General features: G+C 54.8%; 1 protein-coding gene across 5 annotated transcripts; it reads left to right on the top strand.

Moving 5' to 3' along the window:
• The first annotated feature begins 467 nt into the window (after positions 1 to 467).
• Positions 468 to 21795, top strand: CSNK2A1 (casein kinase 2 alpha 1). Of its 5 annotated transcripts, none has more exons than XM_050713969.1 (14): positions 503 to 604; positions 5788 to 5860; positions 11814 to 12024; positions 13054 to 13165; positions 14074 to 14175; positions 14580 to 14630; positions 15268 to 15327; positions 15997 to 16080; positions 16456 to 16566; positions 17381 to 17482; positions 18065 to 18165; positions 18877 to 19025; positions 19834 to 19920; positions 20447 to 21795. In XM_050713969.1, exons 3-14 carry the CDS (start codon positions 11924 to 11926, stop codon positions 20560 to 20562), a joined length of 1176 nt encoding a protein of 391 aa, XP_050569926.1. In that variant the 5' UTR covers positions 503 to 604; positions 5788 to 5860; positions 11814 to 11923; the 3' UTR covers positions 20563 to 21795. The 5 variants fall into 5 exon arrangements, with proteins under 5 accessions (XP_035422967.1, XP_050569926.1, XP_035422968.1 ...); XM_035567075.2 differs by lacking the exon at positions 5788 to 5860 and adding an exon at positions 3089 to 3423 and having other exon boundaries at positions 505 to 604; XM_050713971.1 differs by having other exon boundaries at positions 508 to 604; positions 5788 to 5897.
• The last annotated feature ends 192 nt before the right edge of the window (positions 21796 to 21987 follow it).

Here is a 21987-nt window from a genome sequence, read left to right as displayed (position 1 = left end):
GTCCTGCAGCCGCCTCCCGCCGGTTCCCTCCGCCGCCCGGCACGGCCGGGGGCTGCCCGGGAGGCCGGGACCGGGGCAGGTCCGAGGCCGTTCCCGGGCCCCCCTCAGGCCGCCGCCGGCCCCGTCACGGGCCGCAGTTGCCCCCTGGCGGCGGGCCCCGCGCACAGGCCGCGCCTCACGGCCAGGCCTCCGCCTCTCCTCTTCCTCCACCTCCTCCTCCTCCTCCTCCTCCGGCCGAGGCCTCCCGTGCCCCGCCGCCGCCGCCGCCCCCCCCCCCCCGGCCCCTCCCGGGCTGCCCCCGGCTGGGCTCGGCCCCGCATCCCGGCCTCCCCGCTAGGCCTCCCCGTTCCCCCCATCCCCTCCCTTTACCCCCTCAGAACTACAACCCCCACAACCCCCCGCGGCGCGCCGCCCTCCCTCCCCCGCTCCGCGCATGCGCGCCGCCTCCCCCCCCACCCTCCCCACCACCTCCTTCTCGCGGCACGTCGCGGTTTCCGCTTCCGGCGCGCCTCGCTCTGGTCCCTGCGGCTGGCGGCCGAGCCTTGTGCCTCCGCCATATTGTCTGTGTGCGCCCGGCGGGCGGCGGCGGCGGCGGCTCCGGCAGGTACCGGCGGGGCCCGCTGAGGCCCGGCACGGCCCCGAGGGGGCTCGGCGGCTTCCCCTGACCTTCCCCGGGTCCCCACGGCGGTGGGGGGGGGGGTAGGAGCCGCCGCCGAGCTCCACGCCCCGCTTGGGCCGCGCCGTGGGGCCGGGCCCGGGGACGCCCCTCAGAGGAGCGGGGCCGCGCTGTGGGGCCGGCACGGAGCTGGGGGGAGGGGGCTGGGGGAAACGGGGGAGGGGGGCAGGGGGCTGCTCCGGGAGGGGCTGAGGGCCCCGGGGGAGCGGGGCCGGCCGGGAGCTGCACACGGGGCCGATTGTAGGGCCGGCTGTGGGGCTGCCGATGGGGTTGCCCATGGGGCCGGCCGTGGGGCTGCCTGTGGGGCGGGCTGTGAGGCAGGTTGTGGGGCAATCTATTGGGGCGGTTGTAGGGCCAGCCGTGGGGCCGCCCATATGGCAGGTTACGGGGCCGGCCATGGGGTTACCCATAGGGCCGATCCCGGGGCTCCCCCCAGCCGCACAGGGAGGCCCCAGCCCCGTGGGCAGGCGGCCTTCCCCTCCCCCGGCCGTCCGAGGGGGCCCGCTTAGGTGGGGAGGGTGTTCCTCACCCTTAGGGTTTCCCCTCCCCTGTCTGCCCCCGGTAGGGCCCCCCCTTTTTTCCCCAAGTCGAGAGGCGAGGAGAGGCCTGGGGCTGCTGGGCGGGAGGCGATCTCCTGCTCGCCCCTCTCCTAAATACCCCGGGGGTGGTCAGTCCCCCCCTGCCCCCCCCCGCTGTAATTCAGTGCGTTGCGCCCCGGGGCAGCAGGCCGTGTGCGGCAGCTGGGGAAATATGCTTTGTAAACGAAAGGGCAGATAAGATTATGAAACCCCATGCGTGCCGTTCGGCAGATTATTCTTCCTTACCCAGGGCTCCGGGTCCGACCAATAAAGTTTGGGTTATAAACACCCGGCCGCCGCGGCGTTTTCCGCTGACAGCAGCGGTTGGTCTAGGCAGAGCTCGCGAGGGCCCGTGCGTCCCTTCTGCGGGTCCTGGGGCGGTGCTGGTGAGCGGAGCCACCCTCTTGTGCCCGGGCCCGGGGGGGCTCGGAGGGGCCCCGTTGGAAGGGGGGTGCGCTGCGAGCTCCGCCTGCAATCCCCTGGCCCACGCGAGTTTGGTCCTCGGCGTGCTTTGTAACCTGCCTGGGAGCTCGGTCGTGCTGCGGTTTTGGAGACGGCCCCCGCTGGGGGTGGCAGCACCGTCGGGGGGGGGGGGGGGGGGGGCTTTGGGGGGCGTCTCCAGGCGCACGGAGGCAGCCGCGGTTGTGCGCCGGGGCAGGCGGCAGCTCCTGGTGCTCAGGAGGCTCGCTCCTCTCAGAAGCGCGACGCTTGCTCAAAACGTCGGGCTTCGCGCGGGGCTGGCGTTCGTGCCGTGTCGGCCTCGGGTGTCGGATGCGGCTGCCAGCGCGGGCTGGGGTGTAGGGCGTGCGGGAGCAGAAGAACTGCTCGCCCCGTGTGCCGGTGGCCTGGGCACGGTGCAGAAATCGGCGGAGTTCGTGCTCGGGGAGGGGAGGCTGCGCTCGGGAGGCCGGCGGGCAGGGTCTGGGGGAGGGATGGAGAAGTGGGCGCCGGGGGGGCTGCGCGCGAGAGGGACGGTGAGGTCGGCACCGGGTTCCGGCAAACGCGAAGGAAACTGGACCAGGGGATGTTCTGTGAAATGTCCTGGGGTTGGGCCTCGGGGGGGGGGGGGGGGGGGGGCTGGCGATGTTCGTTTGCTTGATGAGAGGCGACGGAAAGCCAGGGGTGGTGGAAAGCAGCGAGCGGGGATCGCCGCAAGGCCGGGGTACGAGCGCTGCTTCCCGAGGGGGGGGGAGGCAGAGTCGTCGCCGTGGTGGGATTTCAGGTGGTTTCTAGGTAGTGCCGCTGAGGGGGTGTGGAACGGGTTCGTGGGAGGAATTTGGGGAAGTCGGGGCAGCGAAAGGTGGCAACAGGTTGGTGGGGTAACGGAGGAAGAAACCATTTCTGAGGTGGTGAGAGGGACGGGGAGGTGACTTCTCCCAGCTTTGTTGAACGACGGTGGCCTTCTGCCTTCCGCCGGAGGTTTTGCTGCGTTCTCTCCTCACAGAACTCATTTTCTCTTCCTGCCTTTCCTCGCGTCCTCTGAGGAACAAGGGAAAGGAAGACACAAGCAGATGGGTGACATTGTGGCGGTGCGATTAATTTGTGTCACGTTTCTGGCCAGGCAGGGATTATTTCTGGGTTACCGGACCCGTCGCCTCCGCGGGTCGGCTCTTCTGAGCCGCGTACCTTGAGGCATCGCGCTTGGGGTCTGTAGGGGTGAGAAAACCCAAACCAGCTTGGGTCTTCTTGTCCTGTGAGGGTCCTGAGAGAGTAACCCCACGGGTTTTAGGATGCGCGGGGGCTGCTGTGCCTTGGGCTGGCTGCAAACCTTCTCTGCTTTTGGTTGCAAGGCGACTCTTGGATAATCCTTCTGAGCTTGGACATCTCCTTCCAGGGGTTTCCAAGAGCTTGCCTGGAATCGACAGAGCCTGATTGCAGCACGGGCCATCTCCTCTGGATCCCGGAAACCTGCTTTGAAGAGGAGACGGCGGCCGCCGGAGCCGTCGGTTCTGGCGCTGGGAGCAGAGCGTTTCCCAGCCCGGGTCTCGGACTCCGTCGAGGTGCCAGACCCGTCCGTCAGCAGAAGGATCGAGGAGAAACGGGGTGGTCGATGCGGCCGTAGGGGCAGCGGGTCGAGGATCTCCGCTGTCGGTCAGAGGAGCCCCGAAGCGAGCCCGCCCTGTGCCTGCTCCCTTGCCCAGGCCGCTCTGGGCAGTTTCGTTCGCACAGGTGACTTCGTTGTCCCTGTGGTGCCGCTGCTTCGGGGAGCAGAGGGGACACCTCGGAGCTCTGTGCAGGCACAGAGCGGCACTGGGCCAGGCTCGTACTGGGAAGGGTAGGGTTTCAGTAATTTTCCACAGGATTGATTCGTTTTGAGAGGCGGATTATGACCTTAGGGCCTGATTTCTCATTTTTTTTAATGAAACATTACCACCTGCAGGTAGGTGCTCTGTAAAGCAGGCTGCGGAGGTGCTTAACCCGACGCCCGGGTTACGTTCGGGCTGTTGCTCGCCAGTAGCGGCCGGTAAAGGTGCACGGACGGAGGTGGGAAGTCGCGGGCTGGGGTGGGAGGTGGCTGCGCCCTCGGGTACTGCAGCGGGCCTGGAAAACCGGCGCTGTTGTGTTTGTGGAGGAGCAGACCTCTGCGCGCACGCCTGCAGAGCGCCCAGGGGCCAGGCAGCCGGCTCGGTTTTAAGCGCAGGCAGGGCCCGGCGTGCCGCGCAGCGTCAGCACGGAATTCTGTGCGGCATCCCGCCCCCGCGGGGTGGGAGAGGTCCCTCCAGAAATCCTCCTGCGTGCGGAGCCGCCGGGGCGCCTTGGTTCTTCGTGTGCCGGAGGTGGGTCAGCACAAAGGAACCTCCTGTACGGAAAAGGAAGAGCTCCCGCGCCGCCCGTTTTCTTGCGGGCTTTGACAGAGGTTTCTCTCTCTGGCTGTGACCGGCGGGCTGTGACGCCTCAGCCTCACCTCGTGCAGGTTACGCCGCCCCCGTTACCTGCCGGGAGGAAAGGAGCTCTCCTTGCCCGCTGATCAAGTTGGGCAGAGTCTACATCGGCATCAACCGACTTACAAATTAAAAGCTGCAAGCTTGGGCATTTCGGAAGGTGCGGGCGCGTCCAGCAGGGCGCAGAGACGCATCCTCTCCCTAAGCCGCCTCTTAACGCCGCCCGGCGGCTTCTCCGGGCGATTCCAAGGGGCGAAGACCGGCGGGCGGAGGCGGACAGCCTCGTCCTGCGCGGGCTGGCCGCGCTTCGGCTTGGCACGGCCAGGGTGGGTTCGGCTCTCGTGTCCCTGCTGAGCGGTGAACGGCGTGCTGCCTCAGAGCCAGTGCGTGATGGAGGGAGGTTTCCGCCCTTGGAGAAGTGTTCCCCAGCGGATTTTGGGAGCAGCCGTAGCCAGGTACGCCTCGCCTTCACGGCTCCGAGTTCCCGGAGCCCGATGGCGGCGGCTCTGCCCTCGGACAGGGGCTGCCCCGCGCGTCTCATCCTGAGCCTGTCAGAGGCCGGCTGAGCCGCGGAGACGCTTCACAAAGCGCTGCCTGCGTGCTGGGGACAGCCGATCCCAGGATTTCCTGAAGAAGTTCCACGCGCCGCAGCCAGGTTTATCCTCCGGCCTCCAGAACCTCTCCGGCCTCCGCGAGTTGCACGGTCAGGGGGCGGTTAAAGACGAGCGACCCGGCTCAGTTTTGCGTTCCAGCTCCGTCGCACCGCACGCCAACCACGGGGGGTCAGTCAGCTGAGCGATGGGGCTGTCGGGACTCCGCGTGCTAATTAGGGAGGAAAACAACCGCCTCGCTTAGCACTAATTACGGAGGTAGAACTTTCCAGAGGGTGCTGCCGGTTGACCCGACGTCAGCTGCGAAGAGCCTGCGGTGACGCTGCAACGTTTCCCCGTCCTGAGCTTTCAGGAGGAGCTGCCCGGTGCTGCTGGCATCCCGCGAAGGGTGGGCTCGGTAATTCTGCTTGGGAAATGCTGTCCCGAGCCCCAGCGGTGGGAGCTCTGGTTTTCAGCACTGTGCTGAGAAGAAAGAGGCTCACGTGGCTCCACGCTCAAGTCCTCGCGAGCCGTCCTGCTTTGGCGTGGTCGAGGCTAAAGAGACGTCTGTCGGGGCTGCTCTCAGGAGCCCCGTGCCCTGCCTTGCCGCCTTCGCCGTGCTCCCTGCGGGGCGCAGCACCCTGGCTCTCACCCGGAGGGGACGGAGCGCGGCTCTGCCTGCCCCGGGTGGAGCCCCCGAGGGCAGAGGATTGCCGGCGGCACGATTTGGCCGCTCGTGGCTGTGCCATTTTTATTTGTTGGCTGTTCCCGGTTGGCGTTTCAGCCGTTTCTCTGATTGCGGCACGAATCTGACGTGGTGGCACTGCCAATACCCCCTGCTCTGAGGGGGCTGGGAGCCGCAAGGGCCTGGGTGTCCCGCCGGCGTCACCGGCTGCTGCGGCTCGTTCCAGACGAGCCTCGGCGGTGGTGTGTCAGGGAAAGCTTTCCCTGGGCCTGAGGGCTAGGTTGGCTGCTCGGATACGAGGGAGAGGCCGTGATTTTATGGGAGGGCGGGAAGAGAGGAGTTTCAGAGCTGACCAGCTATTCTGTGTAACCCCTAGGAGATGCGGCGAGGAACGTTCCAGTCCCTGGCAGCCTCCTGTTGCTGGAGGAAATCCCGGCTGCCTGGCCCAGGTACTCGAGCAGCTGCCAGCACTGGAGCTCTGTAAATGTAAGGATGGTTGCCCAGCTAGGCTGGGATTCTGGGAACCGGTGGAGGATCCGTGTGAGCCCCTCTGAAGCGGAGCTGTTAGAGCTCGGAGCGGGAAGGAAGGCTGTGGCCGAGCTGCTGCGGGGACAGCGCGGGCACGGAGCCGCTGCCGGGGCAGCCCGCAGCGCGTCGGGCACGACGGGCGCCGCTTGCGAGGTTTGTGAAGCGGCAGAGTTGAGTTTTGCCCAGGACTGTGGCCTTACCGTCAAGTGTGGAGTTAAAGTGAAAATGGTTTTGTGGTCCTGTGACTCCCATTAGCTCGTGGCCCCCCCCTTGCAAGGGATGACTTCTTCTGGCAGGCGCTGCGGGGAATTCGGGGGAGGAATTAGAAACGCGGGTAAAGGAAGCGCCGCGCTCAATTTTAGGAGCTCGCTAGTACAGAATTACTCCAAGATGTTTCTCAGCCTGTCAGCTCTTTTCCCCAATGGCTGGTCATGTCTTATTTTGAATTCAGTAACAACTCTTTCTGTTTCCTTTTTAAGGGAACGTTCGAGGTCTTTATGCATCAGCCTTTATTATTTCTCCGCAGCCGGACACAGCCAGCTATTTAAAAGAAATCTGGAAAATAATTTTGGTGGAAAAATGCAGTTTGAGCAGACAGCAGTGTTCCAGAAAATATCAAGAGAAAAGTTTGGTTTCAAACCTCAGCTTTTTTTCAACTCCATTAGGTTTTAAAATCTGCTTCTCAATTGATGCTGTCCCTTTAGTAGGTAAATGGGTTTCGGGAAAGGATGTAAAATGTCAGTTCTGTTAATCCAGGCTTGTTTCTATTTCAGCTATAAAATCATAGAAAAATATAGGCTGCGAGGGACTTCTGGAGGTCATCTGCTCCATGCTCGTATTGCTGCAGTTCCAGTATTAGGAAAACGCAGGAATTAGGTTTCTGTTGCGAGGTAGAGCACATGTTTTTTGTGAAGTCGGTTACTGTTGCCTCTTCCTTTAGAGTTAACGCGGGATTTGCTTGATGCTGGCTGCCAGTCGGCTGCACTGTAGTGTTGAAGCATGTCCTGAGCTTTTAATTTCAGTAGCACCTGCCCGGCACGAGATGTTCTGCGAACGCTGCGGAAGCGAGCGCGCCATCCCTGCGCGGCTTCGTAGGCAGGGGATCGGCGGGGCTGCGTGAAGGAAACCGCAGGCAGCGTAGCTGACGACTGGAACGTTCCCCCGCTAACAAAGCACGTTGTGCGCTTGTGATTTCAGAGGTCGGGTTTGGGCCGTTTCTGCGAAAGGCGAGGTCTCGCCGTAGCTGGGGACGGAGGGCAGGAACGCCCCCTTGGTTCCGGGCTGCCTGCTGTAGTTCTGCTCAAAATGAACCGGCCGCTGTCTGTCCGTGGTCTGTCTGCCACGGCTGCAGCCGGTGACGAGCTCACGCTGATACTTAGAGGCATTTCTAAGGGCAGGTCTGAGCGTTAGACCAGCCACCGCACCTCCTGCACGGGCTCGTGCAGCAGAGCTGCCGCCAGGACGCCGCCCGGCGGTGTGTTCGCTGTGTTCGGGGGAATCGCCCCGAGCAGAGGACCTGCCCTCTGCCCCGGGGCAGGCACACCCTGGCATCGAGCGGCGGGTGCCAGGCGGGTGACTGAGGGCTTTGTCCTCCTCGCTGCTCCCTGCCGTGTGGCCTTAGCGCTCGTGGTCCTGTTTCTTAGCTGAGCGCTTCAGCTTTGCCAGAGAGAGGACGTTTTTCGGAGGCGCATTGTATTCTCCTGAGCCTTGGGTGCTTCTCCGTGTCACCCCAAATGTTGGGGCGTCTCCTGGTGGCAGCGATGCCAGCTGCAGGCAGCCGGCTGGTGGCGCTTGGGCTGCGTGTGGGTGCAGCACAGGGCTGGTGGCAGGACGGCTCCCGGCCAGGTGCAGCGGGTACCGAGCTGCTGGAGTCGCTCCCCAGCGCTGCAACTGCCGTGGGGCCGGCACAGAGCTGGGCCCGGTGCTGCGGGGGGAGCATTCGGGCTGGTTTTGTCGCCGGTTCTTTGCTTCTGAAAGGAATGCCTCCGCCTGGAGAGCACAGCTAGTGGTGGCGGTGGGACCTGGCGGCAGCGCTTCGCAGCACGGCGCGGGAGTGCCGCAGGAATTCAGATCAGACGCGGGGTTTTGTATTTTCCCTGGTGAGCGCGGTCGCATCCTGCAGCGGGTTGCCCAGGGAGGCTGCGGAGCCTCCATCCTTGGAGGTGCTCAGTAGTGTGCTGGACGTGGCAACCCGATCTGCTGTGCCTGGACTGCCTGGGGCAGTCCCTCCCACCGTAAGTTATCCTGTGATGCTGTCGTTTATGCGGGAATTAAGAAGTGGCCTCTTCTCTTTGGCCTCTGACCGCAGTAGCACAACTTACCCGGTGATGTGCTCAGGACGCTCGTTTCGTTTAGGTGTGATTGCCACTCGTACTGTAGATTTTCGGCCTGAAAGCTGCGAGCTAACCGGGCATCGCGTGACCACACCTATACCTGTCGTTTGTCCTCGTTTGTCCTTTGTCTCAAAGAGCTTGGATCCACTACAACATCATCCCTCTCTAGGGGCAGTGAAAGCAAAATGCGAATCGGTTCCTTAGCGGTTTGAGTAGACGGAGTGAAAAGTTCTCAGGTGAGGAAGTTTGTGCGTGTAAGTAACTGCTTTGAAACCAAGTTCTCTCTGCAGATTCTTTCCTCTTTCCACGTCAGGAGCAGCAGACGACGATACCTGCCTTCACGGGCGTTGTGTGCCATTCTTAGAAGCTCCAGTCGATGATTTCCTGAAAAAAACCTCTCTGAGCTGTCTGTTACAGCACGGAGCTTGTGCTAGGCTGCAGCTACATGACAAGAAAATATCCACTCTGAAGTTTGATCTATCTTTAGATAATGAGATTGATTTCTCTTTCTCTTTTTTTTTTCCCTGCTGAAACAATGATCTCTTTCAGCTGAATGATGTGGAGCAGTCGTGTGCTTTCTTGGTACCGAATCACGCTTAGAAGTTAAAACTGCCAAGTCATCTTGGGCGTGCATGGCCTCTGTTAATTCCCCCACGAGGAGTACTGGGCAGGTGAAGTTAGCAGGTGGGTGTCCTGCTGGAAGCACAAGGAATGGGGAGAAACGAAAACACGATGAGATGTGGAAATCGGGCCGCGTGGTGCTGAGCCCGTTCTGGTAAAGGTGCCCCTTCTGCTGCCCTCCGCGGGCGGCTGTGGGTGTGCGGCTGCCTCCTGGGTGTCCGAGTCACGGACACGTGGTGTGAGGTCTTGGGCGATTGCTGCCTGATCTTTGGAAACGTGTGTTTTGTTAGGGGAATAACGCTTTGGGAGTTGATTTTTTTTTAGTAATATTTCATGTTCCGTGCTTACCCAACACCTGGCTGAAACGTCCCGTGCGTTGCTGCGCTGAGGCCGGTCCCGTCCCTGCTGCGGACTGGGGAGCAGCGCCGGGTCCCTTCGTGCCCCCGGGGCTGGATTCCTGCTGCCCTGCCCACCTGCAGCCGCCCTCGAAAGATTTGCGTGTCGCTAGGTCAAAAAATGACCCGTGTTAGCAGCGTTCGTGCCTCTAGAGGAGGCTTAGTCCACGCCACAAAGAGAAATGCGAATGGTTCTGCGTCCGAATGTGGGACCGGCTGCTGGGGGAGCAGTGTGAAATGGGGGAGGACGTCAGAGTCGTGCCCCCGGGTCGCCCCCCGCCCTTGTAGGCAGCAGCTCTCGCTGGGGTCCTTGCAGCAGGCACTAAAGGGAACATCAGGAAGCTGCCGCCAGCAGGATTCTCCTTCTGGAATTTTCTTGCGCAATGCGTCCCGACAGCCTAAACGAACCGCTCCGAGTAGATTTCTAGGTCTTTCTGATTAATTTCTGATTAATGGTGCTATTACTTCCTCCCGCAGGGTAGCGGCTGCGTGTTTCTGCGAGGGGATGGGATCGGCACAGCAAATCATCCCCGCTTCTTTCAGTTCCAGCGCTGCCCCCTGCGCGCCCTCCTCCAGGCACGGCCCTGTAGGCCCTGCAAGACGCAGCAACCGGAGCTCTTCCACGCCGCAGCACGGCTTCCTTCCTCATGAGTGAATTTGGAAGCTGACGTTCTTGTATTTAAATGTTTTACGAGTTTGTCAGCTTTCACTTGCGGTGGAGGATTTATGGGGTGCGAAGGCCCTGCTTTTAGGCAGGGCAGTGCCTCTGGTATGAGGTCAGAGCGCTCAGCAGCGTTTGTCGAAATGCGGGGCTGTCTGCTGCCTGCTTACGACCTAGTAAAAAAAAAAACTCAGACCTCTTGCATGAGGTTTTCAGCGGGCTTTATTGACTACCGGTGATGGCAGGTGTGCTTTTGGTAGGTAGGCTGGATTTATAAAAACTAGGAGGCTTAAATGGCACGGCCAGAGTCTCAGCAACTGGGTTTTGATACGGGAGCCGTGATTCTTGACTGAATACTGTTACGCCACCACAATGTCTGTGCTTTCTAGTGTTGGGTAGTATTAGCAGGGTCACCAGTAGGTGTCTTTCACTCCTCGCCTCGGGGCAGTGTACCCTCGCAGTGTGTGTGTGTTGGCAGTGCTGGAAGCGTGCCCTGAGCCTGGCTGGGGGGTGATGACGTTCCCGGAGATTTGGGTCCTGCCGAGGTTCTCTGCGGCCTTCACCAGGCCCTGAGAACGCGGCGTGCTCCGTGGAGGAGCTTCATCCCTGCATCGATGAGTTTGTTTTTACTGAGGAACCCAGTTGTTGACCATGATTCCTCTTTAAGGGAAGTAAAAGTTTAAGTAAGCTTCCCAAGATCATTGGGTGAGGGAATCGATACCAGCCCGGTGTTGGGGAGGCCCAGCAGAGAGCTGGTCTGTGACTGGTGTCCTTACAGTGCGTTCCCGTTGTCTAAAATAGCCACGAACTGGAGTGTTTCTTTGACATACAGGGACTTCCTTCTTAGTTATTTCGATTAGTCACAGTAATGGTAAAGCTTAACAGGAGACTTGCTAAAATCATGTCTGAAGGAAGAAGTGGAGGAGCTTGCTGAGCCCTTTGGACAAGCGGAGTGTAGAGAGACACCATCAGACGTTTGCAGCAGAATTCTTCCAGTGTTTGGCTAAAGCTTCGGAACCCAGCCCAGGGGCTGCCGTCCTCTTGGACGGTTGGATTTCCTCGAACGCGGGAGGCTGGGACCACGGTTGGTGCCCAGCACCAGCACAGCTCCTGGCTGCCTCTGCCAAAAAGTCCGCCGAGCATCTTCAGGCCCCGAATGGTTTGTAACGACTGGCCTCGGTGACATCTTCCCAGCGTCCTGAGCTCCGATTGTTGACTGAATTTCAACAAAAACTGGACATGGGGACAGCAGGGAAGCGAAGTTGGTGTTTCTGAAGCTGGTTTCGTGTATGTGAGGCAGAGCGCTAAAACTGCTCTGATGAGGTCCTTCTGAGTTGCGAGTCCCAGGGTTCTGCTTTAAATGAGAACTGGTGCTTCCAGAAATTGAAACTTCGGGATGTGCTTAATTTAGGTCGCACAGGTGACCTTGTAAATCTGTCAGCTGTTCGCAGCGTCGACGCTTAGCGCCTTGCAAGAGGCGCGGGTCGCGGAGGTTCTGCTCCACGCGCTGGTGGCAGAGGCTGCGGGAGGAGCTGCCCTCGCTGCGGAGCCGAGGGGAGGAGGCCCTCTGCTGATACGGAGCACGCCGCGTTCCTTCCCCTGTGGGAAGTTATCTCTGCAGCCATAAGCTAGAAACTCGGTACCGAAAGCCGCGAGGTGTGCGTGGGGTGTGACTTCTCTGAGGCGGGCCAAGTGGTCCTGTGCTGTGTGAGGGAGAGCAGGCAAACGGCTTCCAGGGCCTGACAAACGATCCCGGTCCTGGGGCTAGGCTCCAGCTTCTCCTTTTCAACAGCTTTTAATGATTAACTTAAGTATTTTTATAGTATCTTGAGATTTTAACCTTTGGTTTATTTTCTCTCTGCAGTTGGAAGAATCTGAGGCCTGCCCGAGGCCTTTATCCTCTGTCCAACCTTGGAGTTCGGGTAGCCTCTGATTTCAGACATCTCCTCCCTTCCACCTGCCAACCTGTCTGATATGTCGGGACCCGTGCCGAGCAGGGCCAGGGTTTACACGGATGTGAACACACACAGACCCCGGGAGTACTGGGACTACGAGTCGCATGTTGTTGAGTGGGGGTAAGTCCCGGGGCTGGGATGGATCCTGGTGGCATCTGCCGTCGTGGTGCCAGGGGAGCCCTGACGCCTATGCTGCATTAGGCTCTTCCGTGCTCTTTGGCAGATGTTGTGTGCACGTGGCACGTGTTCGGATCACAGCTTTGGGATCACAGAAATGGTAGAATAACCTGTTGTGTACCTGAAAGCGTTTCTTGTCAAAATTTTAAATCCCCAGCAGTGCAGGAACATTTTTAGTGTCTCCCTTAAGAGTTTGGTTTGAGGAGTTTTTGCCAGGTAGCCGGGAAACTTCTCCTTCCAGAGGGAAGAAAATCTTTTTTTACCTGAAACATGCTAAATGGTTCTGGGTGCAGGGCCAAAAAGAAGTGAAAAGATGTTTCTGACTTGGAGGGGTGAAGAGACGCAGCAAACTGAAGTAGGTACATGTCGTTTTGTGACTTGTTGCTCTGCTCTCTGCAAGTGACTACAAAAGACGCGTACGCTCCTCCTTGAAGGAAGGAGATGTCTAAATTGATCTCATGACTAAACCATCCAAAAATCAGATGGCAGCGGTGCCAGCTTCATAGCTCTGTGTTCCTGCTTTGTATAGCAGGGCTCAGGCTGAGGCCTGTCCTCAGCTTTGCTGCAGTTCCAGTTTCCTGAAATGCGTGCTGTCGTCTGAGCGTAAGTGGTGCCTCGTGCCTAGTCTCTTTTTAAGTGGGCTAGCCCTGAAGTTTTGGTCTTAATGGCTTTATTGATATTTTAACGTCATGTTAGGGAAAACGTAGCTCCCAAATCTATAGATCGAAAGGCATGGCTCACGTTTGCTGAAATGCAGATGGGCTCGTGTCGCTTACTGCAAAAAACAGTTTCGGGATCGAATCTGACTTGGGCAAAGAGAAGCTCCCTGTTTCTTAATTCTTAATCATCACATTCAGATTTCAGGTGCTAGTTAGGCCACCTTGTCTGCAAGGTGAGTCAGTGATGTAGCGTTGAGGAGTGCCGTGTAAACTCTGATGGAAATGACCGAACTCTACCTTTTTGTCTCCACAGAAATCAAGATGACTACCAGCTAGTTCGAAAATTAGGCCGAGGCAAATACAGTGAAGTATTTGAAGCCATCAACATTACAAATAATGAAAAAGTAGTTGTTAAAATTCTTAAGGTGAGCAGGGATTTGGGCAAAACACAGAATCTGTCTTGAGGTGATCGGGAGGTCAGAAAACGCAGCATTTAGTCTAAAATGCTTTTATGTTTCTAAAACTGAAATCCTTAAAGTCTGGCTTTGGAGCCTCATTCGGTGAAACGGGCTGTTATTTGAACCTCCTAATAAGAAACCCTGTGCTTCGTTACCGAGTTAAATTTCTGCCTGCAAGGAATTACCCTTTATCGTAAAGAAGCCCTGATGTGGAACACATTTTTACTTGGAGCTAGAAAAGACTTCAACAGCTGACTAGAGAATTCTCACCTCCTCTAACCACCAGCGCCCTGGCGTGCTTTCAGGTGGATGGAGGCCTCTGAGCTAACGGGATCGTTGTCCTTTAAAGCCAGCGATTAAATTCACTGACTGCTAACCTTAAATTTTTCATTTCTGCTTTGCATGTTCCGCTGTAGTTGTAATATCTTTCCAGACTGAGTTAGGGTCTCCTGGAAACTGGTTGTTCCACAGATGTGATTGGTGAAATGCCTTTGTTTAGTGGCCCTCAGATAGCTGGTGGACTTCTCAGAGTTACACGTTTACCACACGCCACTTAACAAGTTTTTGACTATTGGATAATGTTCAGACAACTTTTCTTTATTTAAAAAAAAAAGCCAAATTCATAACCCTTTTTCACATGAAACCGATGCTTGTGGCTGTCAAGAATGTATCATTAGAGACTGCAGATGCGTGAGCCCGTACTGGAATGATGCATAGTCCCGTAACAAGCAAGTCCAACTGTTTGAACTTAATTTGCAAAGCTTCTGATGTACTTTGCTAACTTGCAGCCCCATACCTTTGCCATCTAGATGTTGAGCTATTTGCCTCGCTTTACTGGGATGCTTTGTCTTATGCTTTGGGTTTTTATTCTTCAGCCTGTTAAAAAGAAGAAAATCAAGCGTGAAATCAAGATCTTAGAAAACTTGCGAGGCGGTCCCAATATAATCACTCTTGCAGATATAGTAAAAGACCCTGTGGTGAGTATGGAAGGAACTCAACGGGTTCCTTGGGGTGATGGGTGAAGTTGCTGTGTTTGGCTTCAGCTCTGATTCGGCTTTTTGTTTTCTCCTGCTCTTAAATCGTGCTTTTGAATCCCGTAATCAGATCACCTCTTAATCTGATTAACTTCTTGTAGAGGCCCCTCCCCTGCAGGTCACTTCAGCCCCCTGCTTTGTGAGGAGGAGGTACCACGGAACTGAGACATGTTAATTTGCTCTACAGGAGTACTGCAGCGGGCTGCAGGCTTTGGCTCTGTTCCCCCCTATCTGAGGGCAGTTGCAACCATGTCTGAGGCAGGGGGGGTTTTAAAGTAAAAATGATTTAATTATCCTAAATGAAAGCAATTTCTCTCAACAAGACTTAACACTTTTTTCTGTTTCAGTCTCGGACCCCTGCTTTGGTTTTTGAACATGTAAACAACACAGACTTTAAGGTACGGTATGGGTTGTGCACTTCTAATGTTTTCCATTCGAAAGCCACTTGTAATCTTGTTCTGGGAAGAGGCAAGTACATAGTGGGCAGGGAAGTTATTTGTTCACTTCCTTCCGACATACCAGCTGTCTTTAAAGATGAATTTACTTGGGAAGTAAAGTAAGTTTGTAATTAGTCCCGTAGCACCGTTTTGCCACAGAAGTTACAAGATGAGAATCCAGATTCCAAGTGGTATTGTAACCTTTGGAGCAAATTCCTGTTACCTCACGGCCCATCGGTGCCTGTCGTAGCTTTACTGCAGCTGAGAGCACCCTTGGTCTTTTTGAGCCCCAGTCTGCAGGCGTAGTGCCTCATGCTGCTGGTGGGCAAGTGCAACCCGAGGGAGGTGGTGACAGGAACTGGAGCAGAGTGCACGTCCTGTGCGCAGTGGGAAGTAAGCTGCGTATGTGATTTGTAAAGAGAGAGGAACAGACTGAACGTCTGTGGGATCAGGGTAGCTTGGGAAATGTTTACTGGTCATTCAAGTGGGTTTGGAGGACTGCAGCAGCAGAGAACAGGGCTGGGTTTTTCTGGATTGGCACGGATGTGATGTTTGTCTTCAGTGCTGAACGCTGATGTAATATGTTTGTTTCCCACAGCAATTATATCAGACATTAACAGATTATGATATTCGATTCTACATGTATGAGATTTTGAAGGTAAGTTGGTGTTTTGCTGCTTCAACAGTTTGTTTTGAGGATTTGTACTCAGCAAATCCTATAGAGATGGTTGTCTTGTCACACTAATGGGGGAAAGGGAAGAGAAAGCCTATGGAAGAATTGCATGGAAAAATCTACATCGAGTCAAATATCAATTGTTTAGCCTTGTTTCTGCAACAAATTCTAGTCCTCTTTTGAGGATAGGAAACTCTTGTTTGGATACACTGAGATAACTCTGGATCCTAAATCAAAAGCCCCTGAAAACTGTAATCTGTAACTGGCTGGTTCGTGTTTTTTTTTTTGCTTTAATGTCGCGTGAGTCAGGTATATTTGTTCTTCTGAAGCAATTATTTTCCTCTTAGGAGTCTGGGGAAGGGGATGCTTGTTTTGATCAGTAGGGCCTAGTAACTCTGCTCTTAGAGACTCTGGAATTCCATTTTTATGAGGAAGTGCATGAGGTGAAGCCAAACACTTCTGTTCCTGGTGCTTAATTTTGAGAGGGGGCTCTAGGGGTGTTGCCTGTGGTCTGTGAGTCTAGTCAAGGATGTAACACTGGGCAGCAGAGTCTTGCTACCTAGTTAGCCTTGATATATGCGGAACATTCACTTCTGAATATGATTGAACTTGCAAGGTTCTTGCTATTCCAGAGTACGCTGCTTTCACTTACAGGCTCTAGATTACTGCCATAGCATGGGAATCATGCACAGAGATGTGAAACCTCACAACGTCATGATTGACCATGAGCACAGAAAGGTAACAGGGCAGGGAGGGGTCCTGCTTTTTCCCTTGGGAGACCAGGGATTCGTTTTGGGTACTGCTGTGTGGAGGTACTAACAGACAAATTCGAGGGAAACTGCGTTTCTATCATGTGAAAAAAAAAAATAAATGAAATCCTGTAATGGGTTATGTGTTTCAAGAGGGTTGGTAAGGAGAGGAATTTTATTTAGACCAGTTGATGTTCGTGTGGGGAGAATACCTAAAGAGAGATTCCAATCTGCTTCAAAGTGACCGAAAATAGAACGCTTGTAAATGAAGCCTCCAGCTAAACCCACTTGTAGTGTGGTTCAGCAAATGGAGAGCTGGTGCATCCCTTAAGCCGTTTTTTTGTTTGTTTTCTACTGTTTCTAGCTTAGACTAATAGACTGGGGTTTGGCTGAATTCTATCACCCTGGCCAAGAGTATAATGTCAGAGTGGCTTCCAGATATTTCAAAGGACCTGAACTCCTGGTAGATTATCAGGTAAGAGTTACCAGCATTTATCACTGTGTGTACAGAAAGCCCGTGCCATTTCAAGGTAGTGAACGAGAAATTCAGGTATTTAGAGACCTGAAACTAAATATGGTCTATTCTAAAATACATCTAAAAAGCAGTGGCTTTAAAGCCACTGATTAAAGAAACCAGTGAGTTATGTGAGGACCTGAGGAAGAGCTGCAGAACTGTTGTCATGGATCCTGGAATACAATTGTTGGATTTTTTTTTATCAAGGCTGCTTTTGCAGCAAGTTACAGAAATCAAACAAAGTCCTCGTGAGAATAGCTAGTGCTGTGTGAACTTCTAAAGCTGTAAAAACATCCCATAATCTGATGGCAGTTTGCATTATGGAAATGCTGTGGGCTGGAAATGTCAGTGTTAGTGCAGGCTTCAGATCGTGCTGGTGCTGAATGGAGGCACTTCGCTGTCTGCTCGCGGACCTTGTGGAGTCAGCACTTTCTGTTGCTTGCCATTAGGCTTCCCTTCTCAACCCGTGTCTCTCCGTGATTGATAACATTGAAGGCTGCAGTGAAAGTAGAAAGAGGCACTGGGTCTTCGATATCTTCATGGAGAAGGATGGAAATAGGATACCTGTGGTTCTGCTAATTGCTGTAATCCCAGTTTGAGCGACGGGAAAAGTGAGCTGAGCAGAGGTCTAGCGATGAACATGTTTCAGTCTGTTCCCAGTGTAATGTGGCCATGTTTGTACCACTGGGGAGGGAGGAAGGGGGGTGCTGTTAGTATTGGAAGTCTTTTCTGCTTAATTCATTAGAAATTGAATTGTCCTTCTGGTTTTGTACAGATGTATGATTACAGTCTGGATATGTGGAGCTTGGGTTGCATGTTGGCTAGTATGATATTCCGAAAGGAGCCATTTTTCCATGGCCATGACAACTATGATCAGGTGAGAGCTGGTCATACACAATCTCTGTTCTCTTAACACGAGGAAGGTTTTCTGTTCATGCTTCTATCAAGGGATCCAAAGAAGAATTTAAGTATTTCTCTAATGACTTCTTTGCTCGGTTTGAAGCCACATTCCTTCTTAAAAGCGTGCGATATTATCTGACCCAGTAAATAGAAATAGATTTATAGTGCTTTGTATTTATGAACTCAGTAGGTATCTGGAAAAGTTATAACCTTAGTTATGTTAAGGCTGGTGCGTGCTGGTACGTAGATCTGCTCTTCCTGAGGATATGTAATATGTGGAAAGCCCCTTCCCTATCCATCTTCTAAGCTTTAGTGTTCAGAGTACGCAGCTCCCTCCAGGCTGCCTTGGCTTACTGAGCCCCGGCTGAGCGGAGACGTGTTTCTGGTGCCTGTGACTGCTTTGCTGGAGCAGTCGGAGCCATGAGATGACCCCGTGGCTGCTGGCTGGGACCACTGAGACCACATTCAAGCTCCAGGGGAATGTGCTGCAGTGTCTTTATGCTGGCTGTGGCATTGCCATTCCCTCACAGCAGTGACTTACTTTTCTGTTTGTTCCTAGCTGGTGAGGATAGCCAAAGTGCTGGGAACAGAAGACCTCTACGACTACATTGACAAATACAACGTCGAACTGGATCCACGTTTCAATGACATCCTGGGCAGGTGAGCCAAATTCTGAAGTAGCCTAAATGCTTGTGAGTTCTTAATTAGACCTGGACATGTACTGCTTTGTCAGCAGAGCTTGAAGTAACCAAAAAAACCTTCTGCTTAAGGGAGAACTTGGAGCCAGGACTCTAAAGGCCTGTTACTTTGTGCCTTCAATTCCTTTTGCCAGTGCTTCCTATGGGCCTTTAGCTGCAGCTGCACTTGAGGAAAGATTTTTAAATATCATCTAGGTAATAAATGAACTGCCAGAGTATAAAGCGTGACGAGCAAACGCTACCTTCAGAATTGTAGCAGAAAAATAAGAGAAACTCATGTTTCTCAGGGCTGCAGTACAGAAAACCAGTTGCTGCCGCTAGCATTTCTATATCTTTTTCCTCAGAGTTATTTCACTTGCGACACGTGCGAAAACTACAAGGAACGAATGTTGGGGGGTGTAAGAGAAGGGCGGAACCTGAGAGTTCAGGCTTATAAATTCATTCTAAACTTGGCTTCCTGTGCTGCCACAGCTGTGGCAGCTGTGCCGCCGCGTGGTGACACAGCGTACTGCTGCTCTGCCTTTGCGTGGCTCTGCCCCCTTGCTGCCACACCAAGCAGCACCCCAGCTGGGAGATGGGCATCTATTGCAGTCCTTGCTTTTCAAAAGTGAAGGCTGGCGTTGATGTCCTCTGCCCGCTTTCATTTGCGTATCTGCTTTTTTATTTTCCGCAGGCACTCCCGTAAGCGATGGGAGCGCTTTGTTCATAGTGAGAACCAGCATCTGGTGAGTCCAGAAGCTCTGGATTTCTTAGATAAGCTGTTGCGATATGATCACCAGTCACGACTCACAGCAAGAGAAGCCATGGAACACCCCTACTTCTGTAAGTACCCACTCTTACGGTCATCTGCTGTCCAAACAGGTCTTCCTCTGCCTCTGGGAAATCTCCATTCCAGTAGGTTGCGCAGATAAGAGCGAAGAAGGGCAACATGATAAGCCTGGTCTTTGCAAATAATTGTGATGGAGCTGAAACTACTTGTTTCTGTGGTGGGTAAAGTAGGCCGCTGCCACCTGCAGCTGCTGCGGAAACTGTGATGTGTCTGTGTCAGGCCAGTGAATCAGCAGCACGGTGTTTAAAAACTCTGGTGCTAAACCCATGCTGATTTCAGCAGGTGTCTGGTATACCGACTCCTGTGTTTGATAAAACCAGGTAGCTCTGGTTTGAAAAACAGGCCCTTTTAACTTGTTTTGTTGCTAAATATGTATCTTAGTGAATGGTGTATCGAGGTCTTGCTTTTGCATGCGAAAATGAAACTTTCACTAGTAAAGGTGTTTAAATGTTTGCCGATTTCTCACAAATCTCAAGATGTAGGTTTCTGGGAACAGCTGCATAACAATGCAAATATGAACACTTGCTCAGTTCAGCTGAAAGCTTTTAAAGTGAGAGTTGGAGGAACAGCTAAATTTGTCTAAGTACAGATGCAGGTTGTGCTGAACTCAGTATGGGGAAGGACACACCTGAAATTCCCTCATCTGCTCCAGTAGTTTTGGGAGGTGGGAAGGGGTTGATGATGGTTGGTGTTATTTGATGTAGGCAGCTTGCCAGCACCGGCTGTGCGCTGAGCTCACGGGCGGTGTGCTTCAGCTGCTGTCTGTCAACGCGGCACCTAAGGGTAGTGTGCTCTTCCTAGATCCCATTGTGAAAGACCAGGCTCGGATGAGCTCCTCCAACATGCCGGGTGGCAGCACTCCTGTCAGCAGTGCGAGTATGATGTCAGGTCAGTTCTGCCATTGACTCTTCCTGGTGCGTGGTGTGTTAAAGCGTTTGTACGAGCTGTGTGGCTGTAAGGATCCAAGAGGGTGAGTTCTGCAGGTGGAGCATTCGGTCTTCTCCTGGGACTGGTGATGAGGGCAAGGAGGGCCATGAAGAAGCAGGTGGGAGAGAGAAATGAGGCCTCGCTGCAGCCTGACCTGCTTTTCTGGTCTTGCTTGTAAAAAGTGCTTTGCAGGTGGATGTTCTGGCAGTAGTGTGAAGGACAGCAATCCTGCCGCACAGGGCCACGTCTGCCCTTTGTGACACTTGACCATATACAAATCCGAGCTGCAGAGAGCAGTAAAAGATCTTTCATCTCAGCTTATTTTGGAAGCTCTGAAAATAAAACAAAGTGCCACCAAACTGACCTACAAAGCTAGCAGCCTCTGGGAAGCCGTCCCTCAGTAGCGATGAGGGACTGAGTACTGAGCCGTCCTCAGTAGCGATGCACCGCTTTCCCTCTAATTCTTGCTTACCTGTCTCTGTTTCAGGGATTTCTTCAGTGCCAACACCTTCACCCCTTGGACCTCTAGCAGGCTCACCCGTCATTTCTGCCACCACCACGCTGGGGATGCCTGTTCCAGCTGCTGCCGGCGCTCAGCAGTAGTGACGGGCTCTGTCTCCTGCTGCCTGAGCTGAGTCAGGTGGGGAAGAGGTTTCCCCCTCCGCCTCTCCTCAGGACGCAGCTCGTGCCTGGCAGGGGAAGGGAGGGGATGAACGCTTTGGAGGCACCGTGTCTGAACTGTTGCTTGTGGATTTATAGTAGTTCAGTCATTATATACAAAATTATTATAGGCTGATTTTTTTCTTTTTTTTTTTTTACTTGAACTTTTCGTAACTCAGGGGATTCCCTGAAAATACCTACAGATGGAATATTTCTTGGACAGTTTCCCACCCCCCCCACCCCACAAAAAAAAAAAAAGTACTCTTCATTTAAGAACAAAGACGAATCAACAGCATTTCCAAGCTCTTGCATCCTGCTGGAAATCTCTTCACGTTCCCACCATTGTTACTCCTCCATGAGCCTACGCCCTGGGGGGATCGTGCTGTTCTCCAGAGACCACCACCCCAGGTCTCCATGAGGCAGGGAAGGGGGATTCTTAACGCACCCCACAGCCTGCGTTCGCCTCAGCCGGGGCACGCTGAGGAGATGCCCCCAGTAGGGAGAGGTGGTCTAAATTTAAAAGAAGCGCAGATAATGTCTAAAACCCTCTTTCGATTGAATCATGTCTCCTCGGGAGCCAGCCACAATGCCGACTCACCCCCTTGCATGTAATTTTAGTCTTAAACCATGAAGTTGCTAAAACACGAAGTTGCTAAAACACGAAGTTACTGATCCGACTTGAAGTTAACTGATCTCCACCTCCTGGCGAAGGTGCTCCCGGGGAGGAGGCTGGGCTCTGCTCAGCTCCTTTCTCACCGAGGCCTTTTCCTGCCCTTGCTCGGCTTGGATCTCAGTTTGTTCTCGGCTATCTTGTTTTTAAATCGTTTATATAGGTTCCGAGCCCCTGGCTACTTAAGAGCTGGAAAACCCCAGGGCTGCGCCAAGTCAGATACAAGCCAGCCACCTCTTCGCCCCGGCCCGGCCCGGTCCCCTCCCTCGCGTGCCATGTGCGGAGGACGCCGGTGCCCTCGGTCCCCCCTCGGTCCCCTCCCGGTCCCCTCACGGTGCCCCGGGGAAGGAGCCAGCAGCCGCCGGTGCCCGCGGCGGTCCCTCAGCGCCCCGCGAGCCCCCCGTTCCAGCCCCGCTGTGTATATATATCCTTTGTCCTTCATATGTGAAAGATCCAGTGTTGGAATTTTGGTGTAAATAAACATTTGGTTTTATTTATCGAGGTTAGATTGGCGGCTCCCTGTCTCGGGGGCGCACCGGGCGGGTTCTGTCACACACACGCGCACCGGGGGGGGGGGGGGGGAGGCGGGCGCGGTCTCGTCACGGCGTGCGGAGGGGGGGGGAGAGGGGCGGGGGCTTGCGGGGTATTGCGCTTGCGCGCCCCGTTCCGCCCGCGTGACCGCGGCGCCACGCGGCCGC

The sequence above is a fragment of the Cygnus atratus genome, chromosome 16, assembly GCF_013377495.2.
Source record: "Cygnus atratus isolate AKBS03 ecotype Queensland, Australia chromosome 16, CAtr_DNAZoo_HiC_assembly, whole genome shotgun sequence".
Lineage (NCBI taxonomy): Eukaryota > Metazoa > Chordata > Aves > Anseriformes > Anatidae > Cygnus > Cygnus atratus.
The sequence above is the reverse complement of the archived record's forward strand: the minus strand, read 5'-3'. Positions and strand labels throughout refer to the sequence as shown.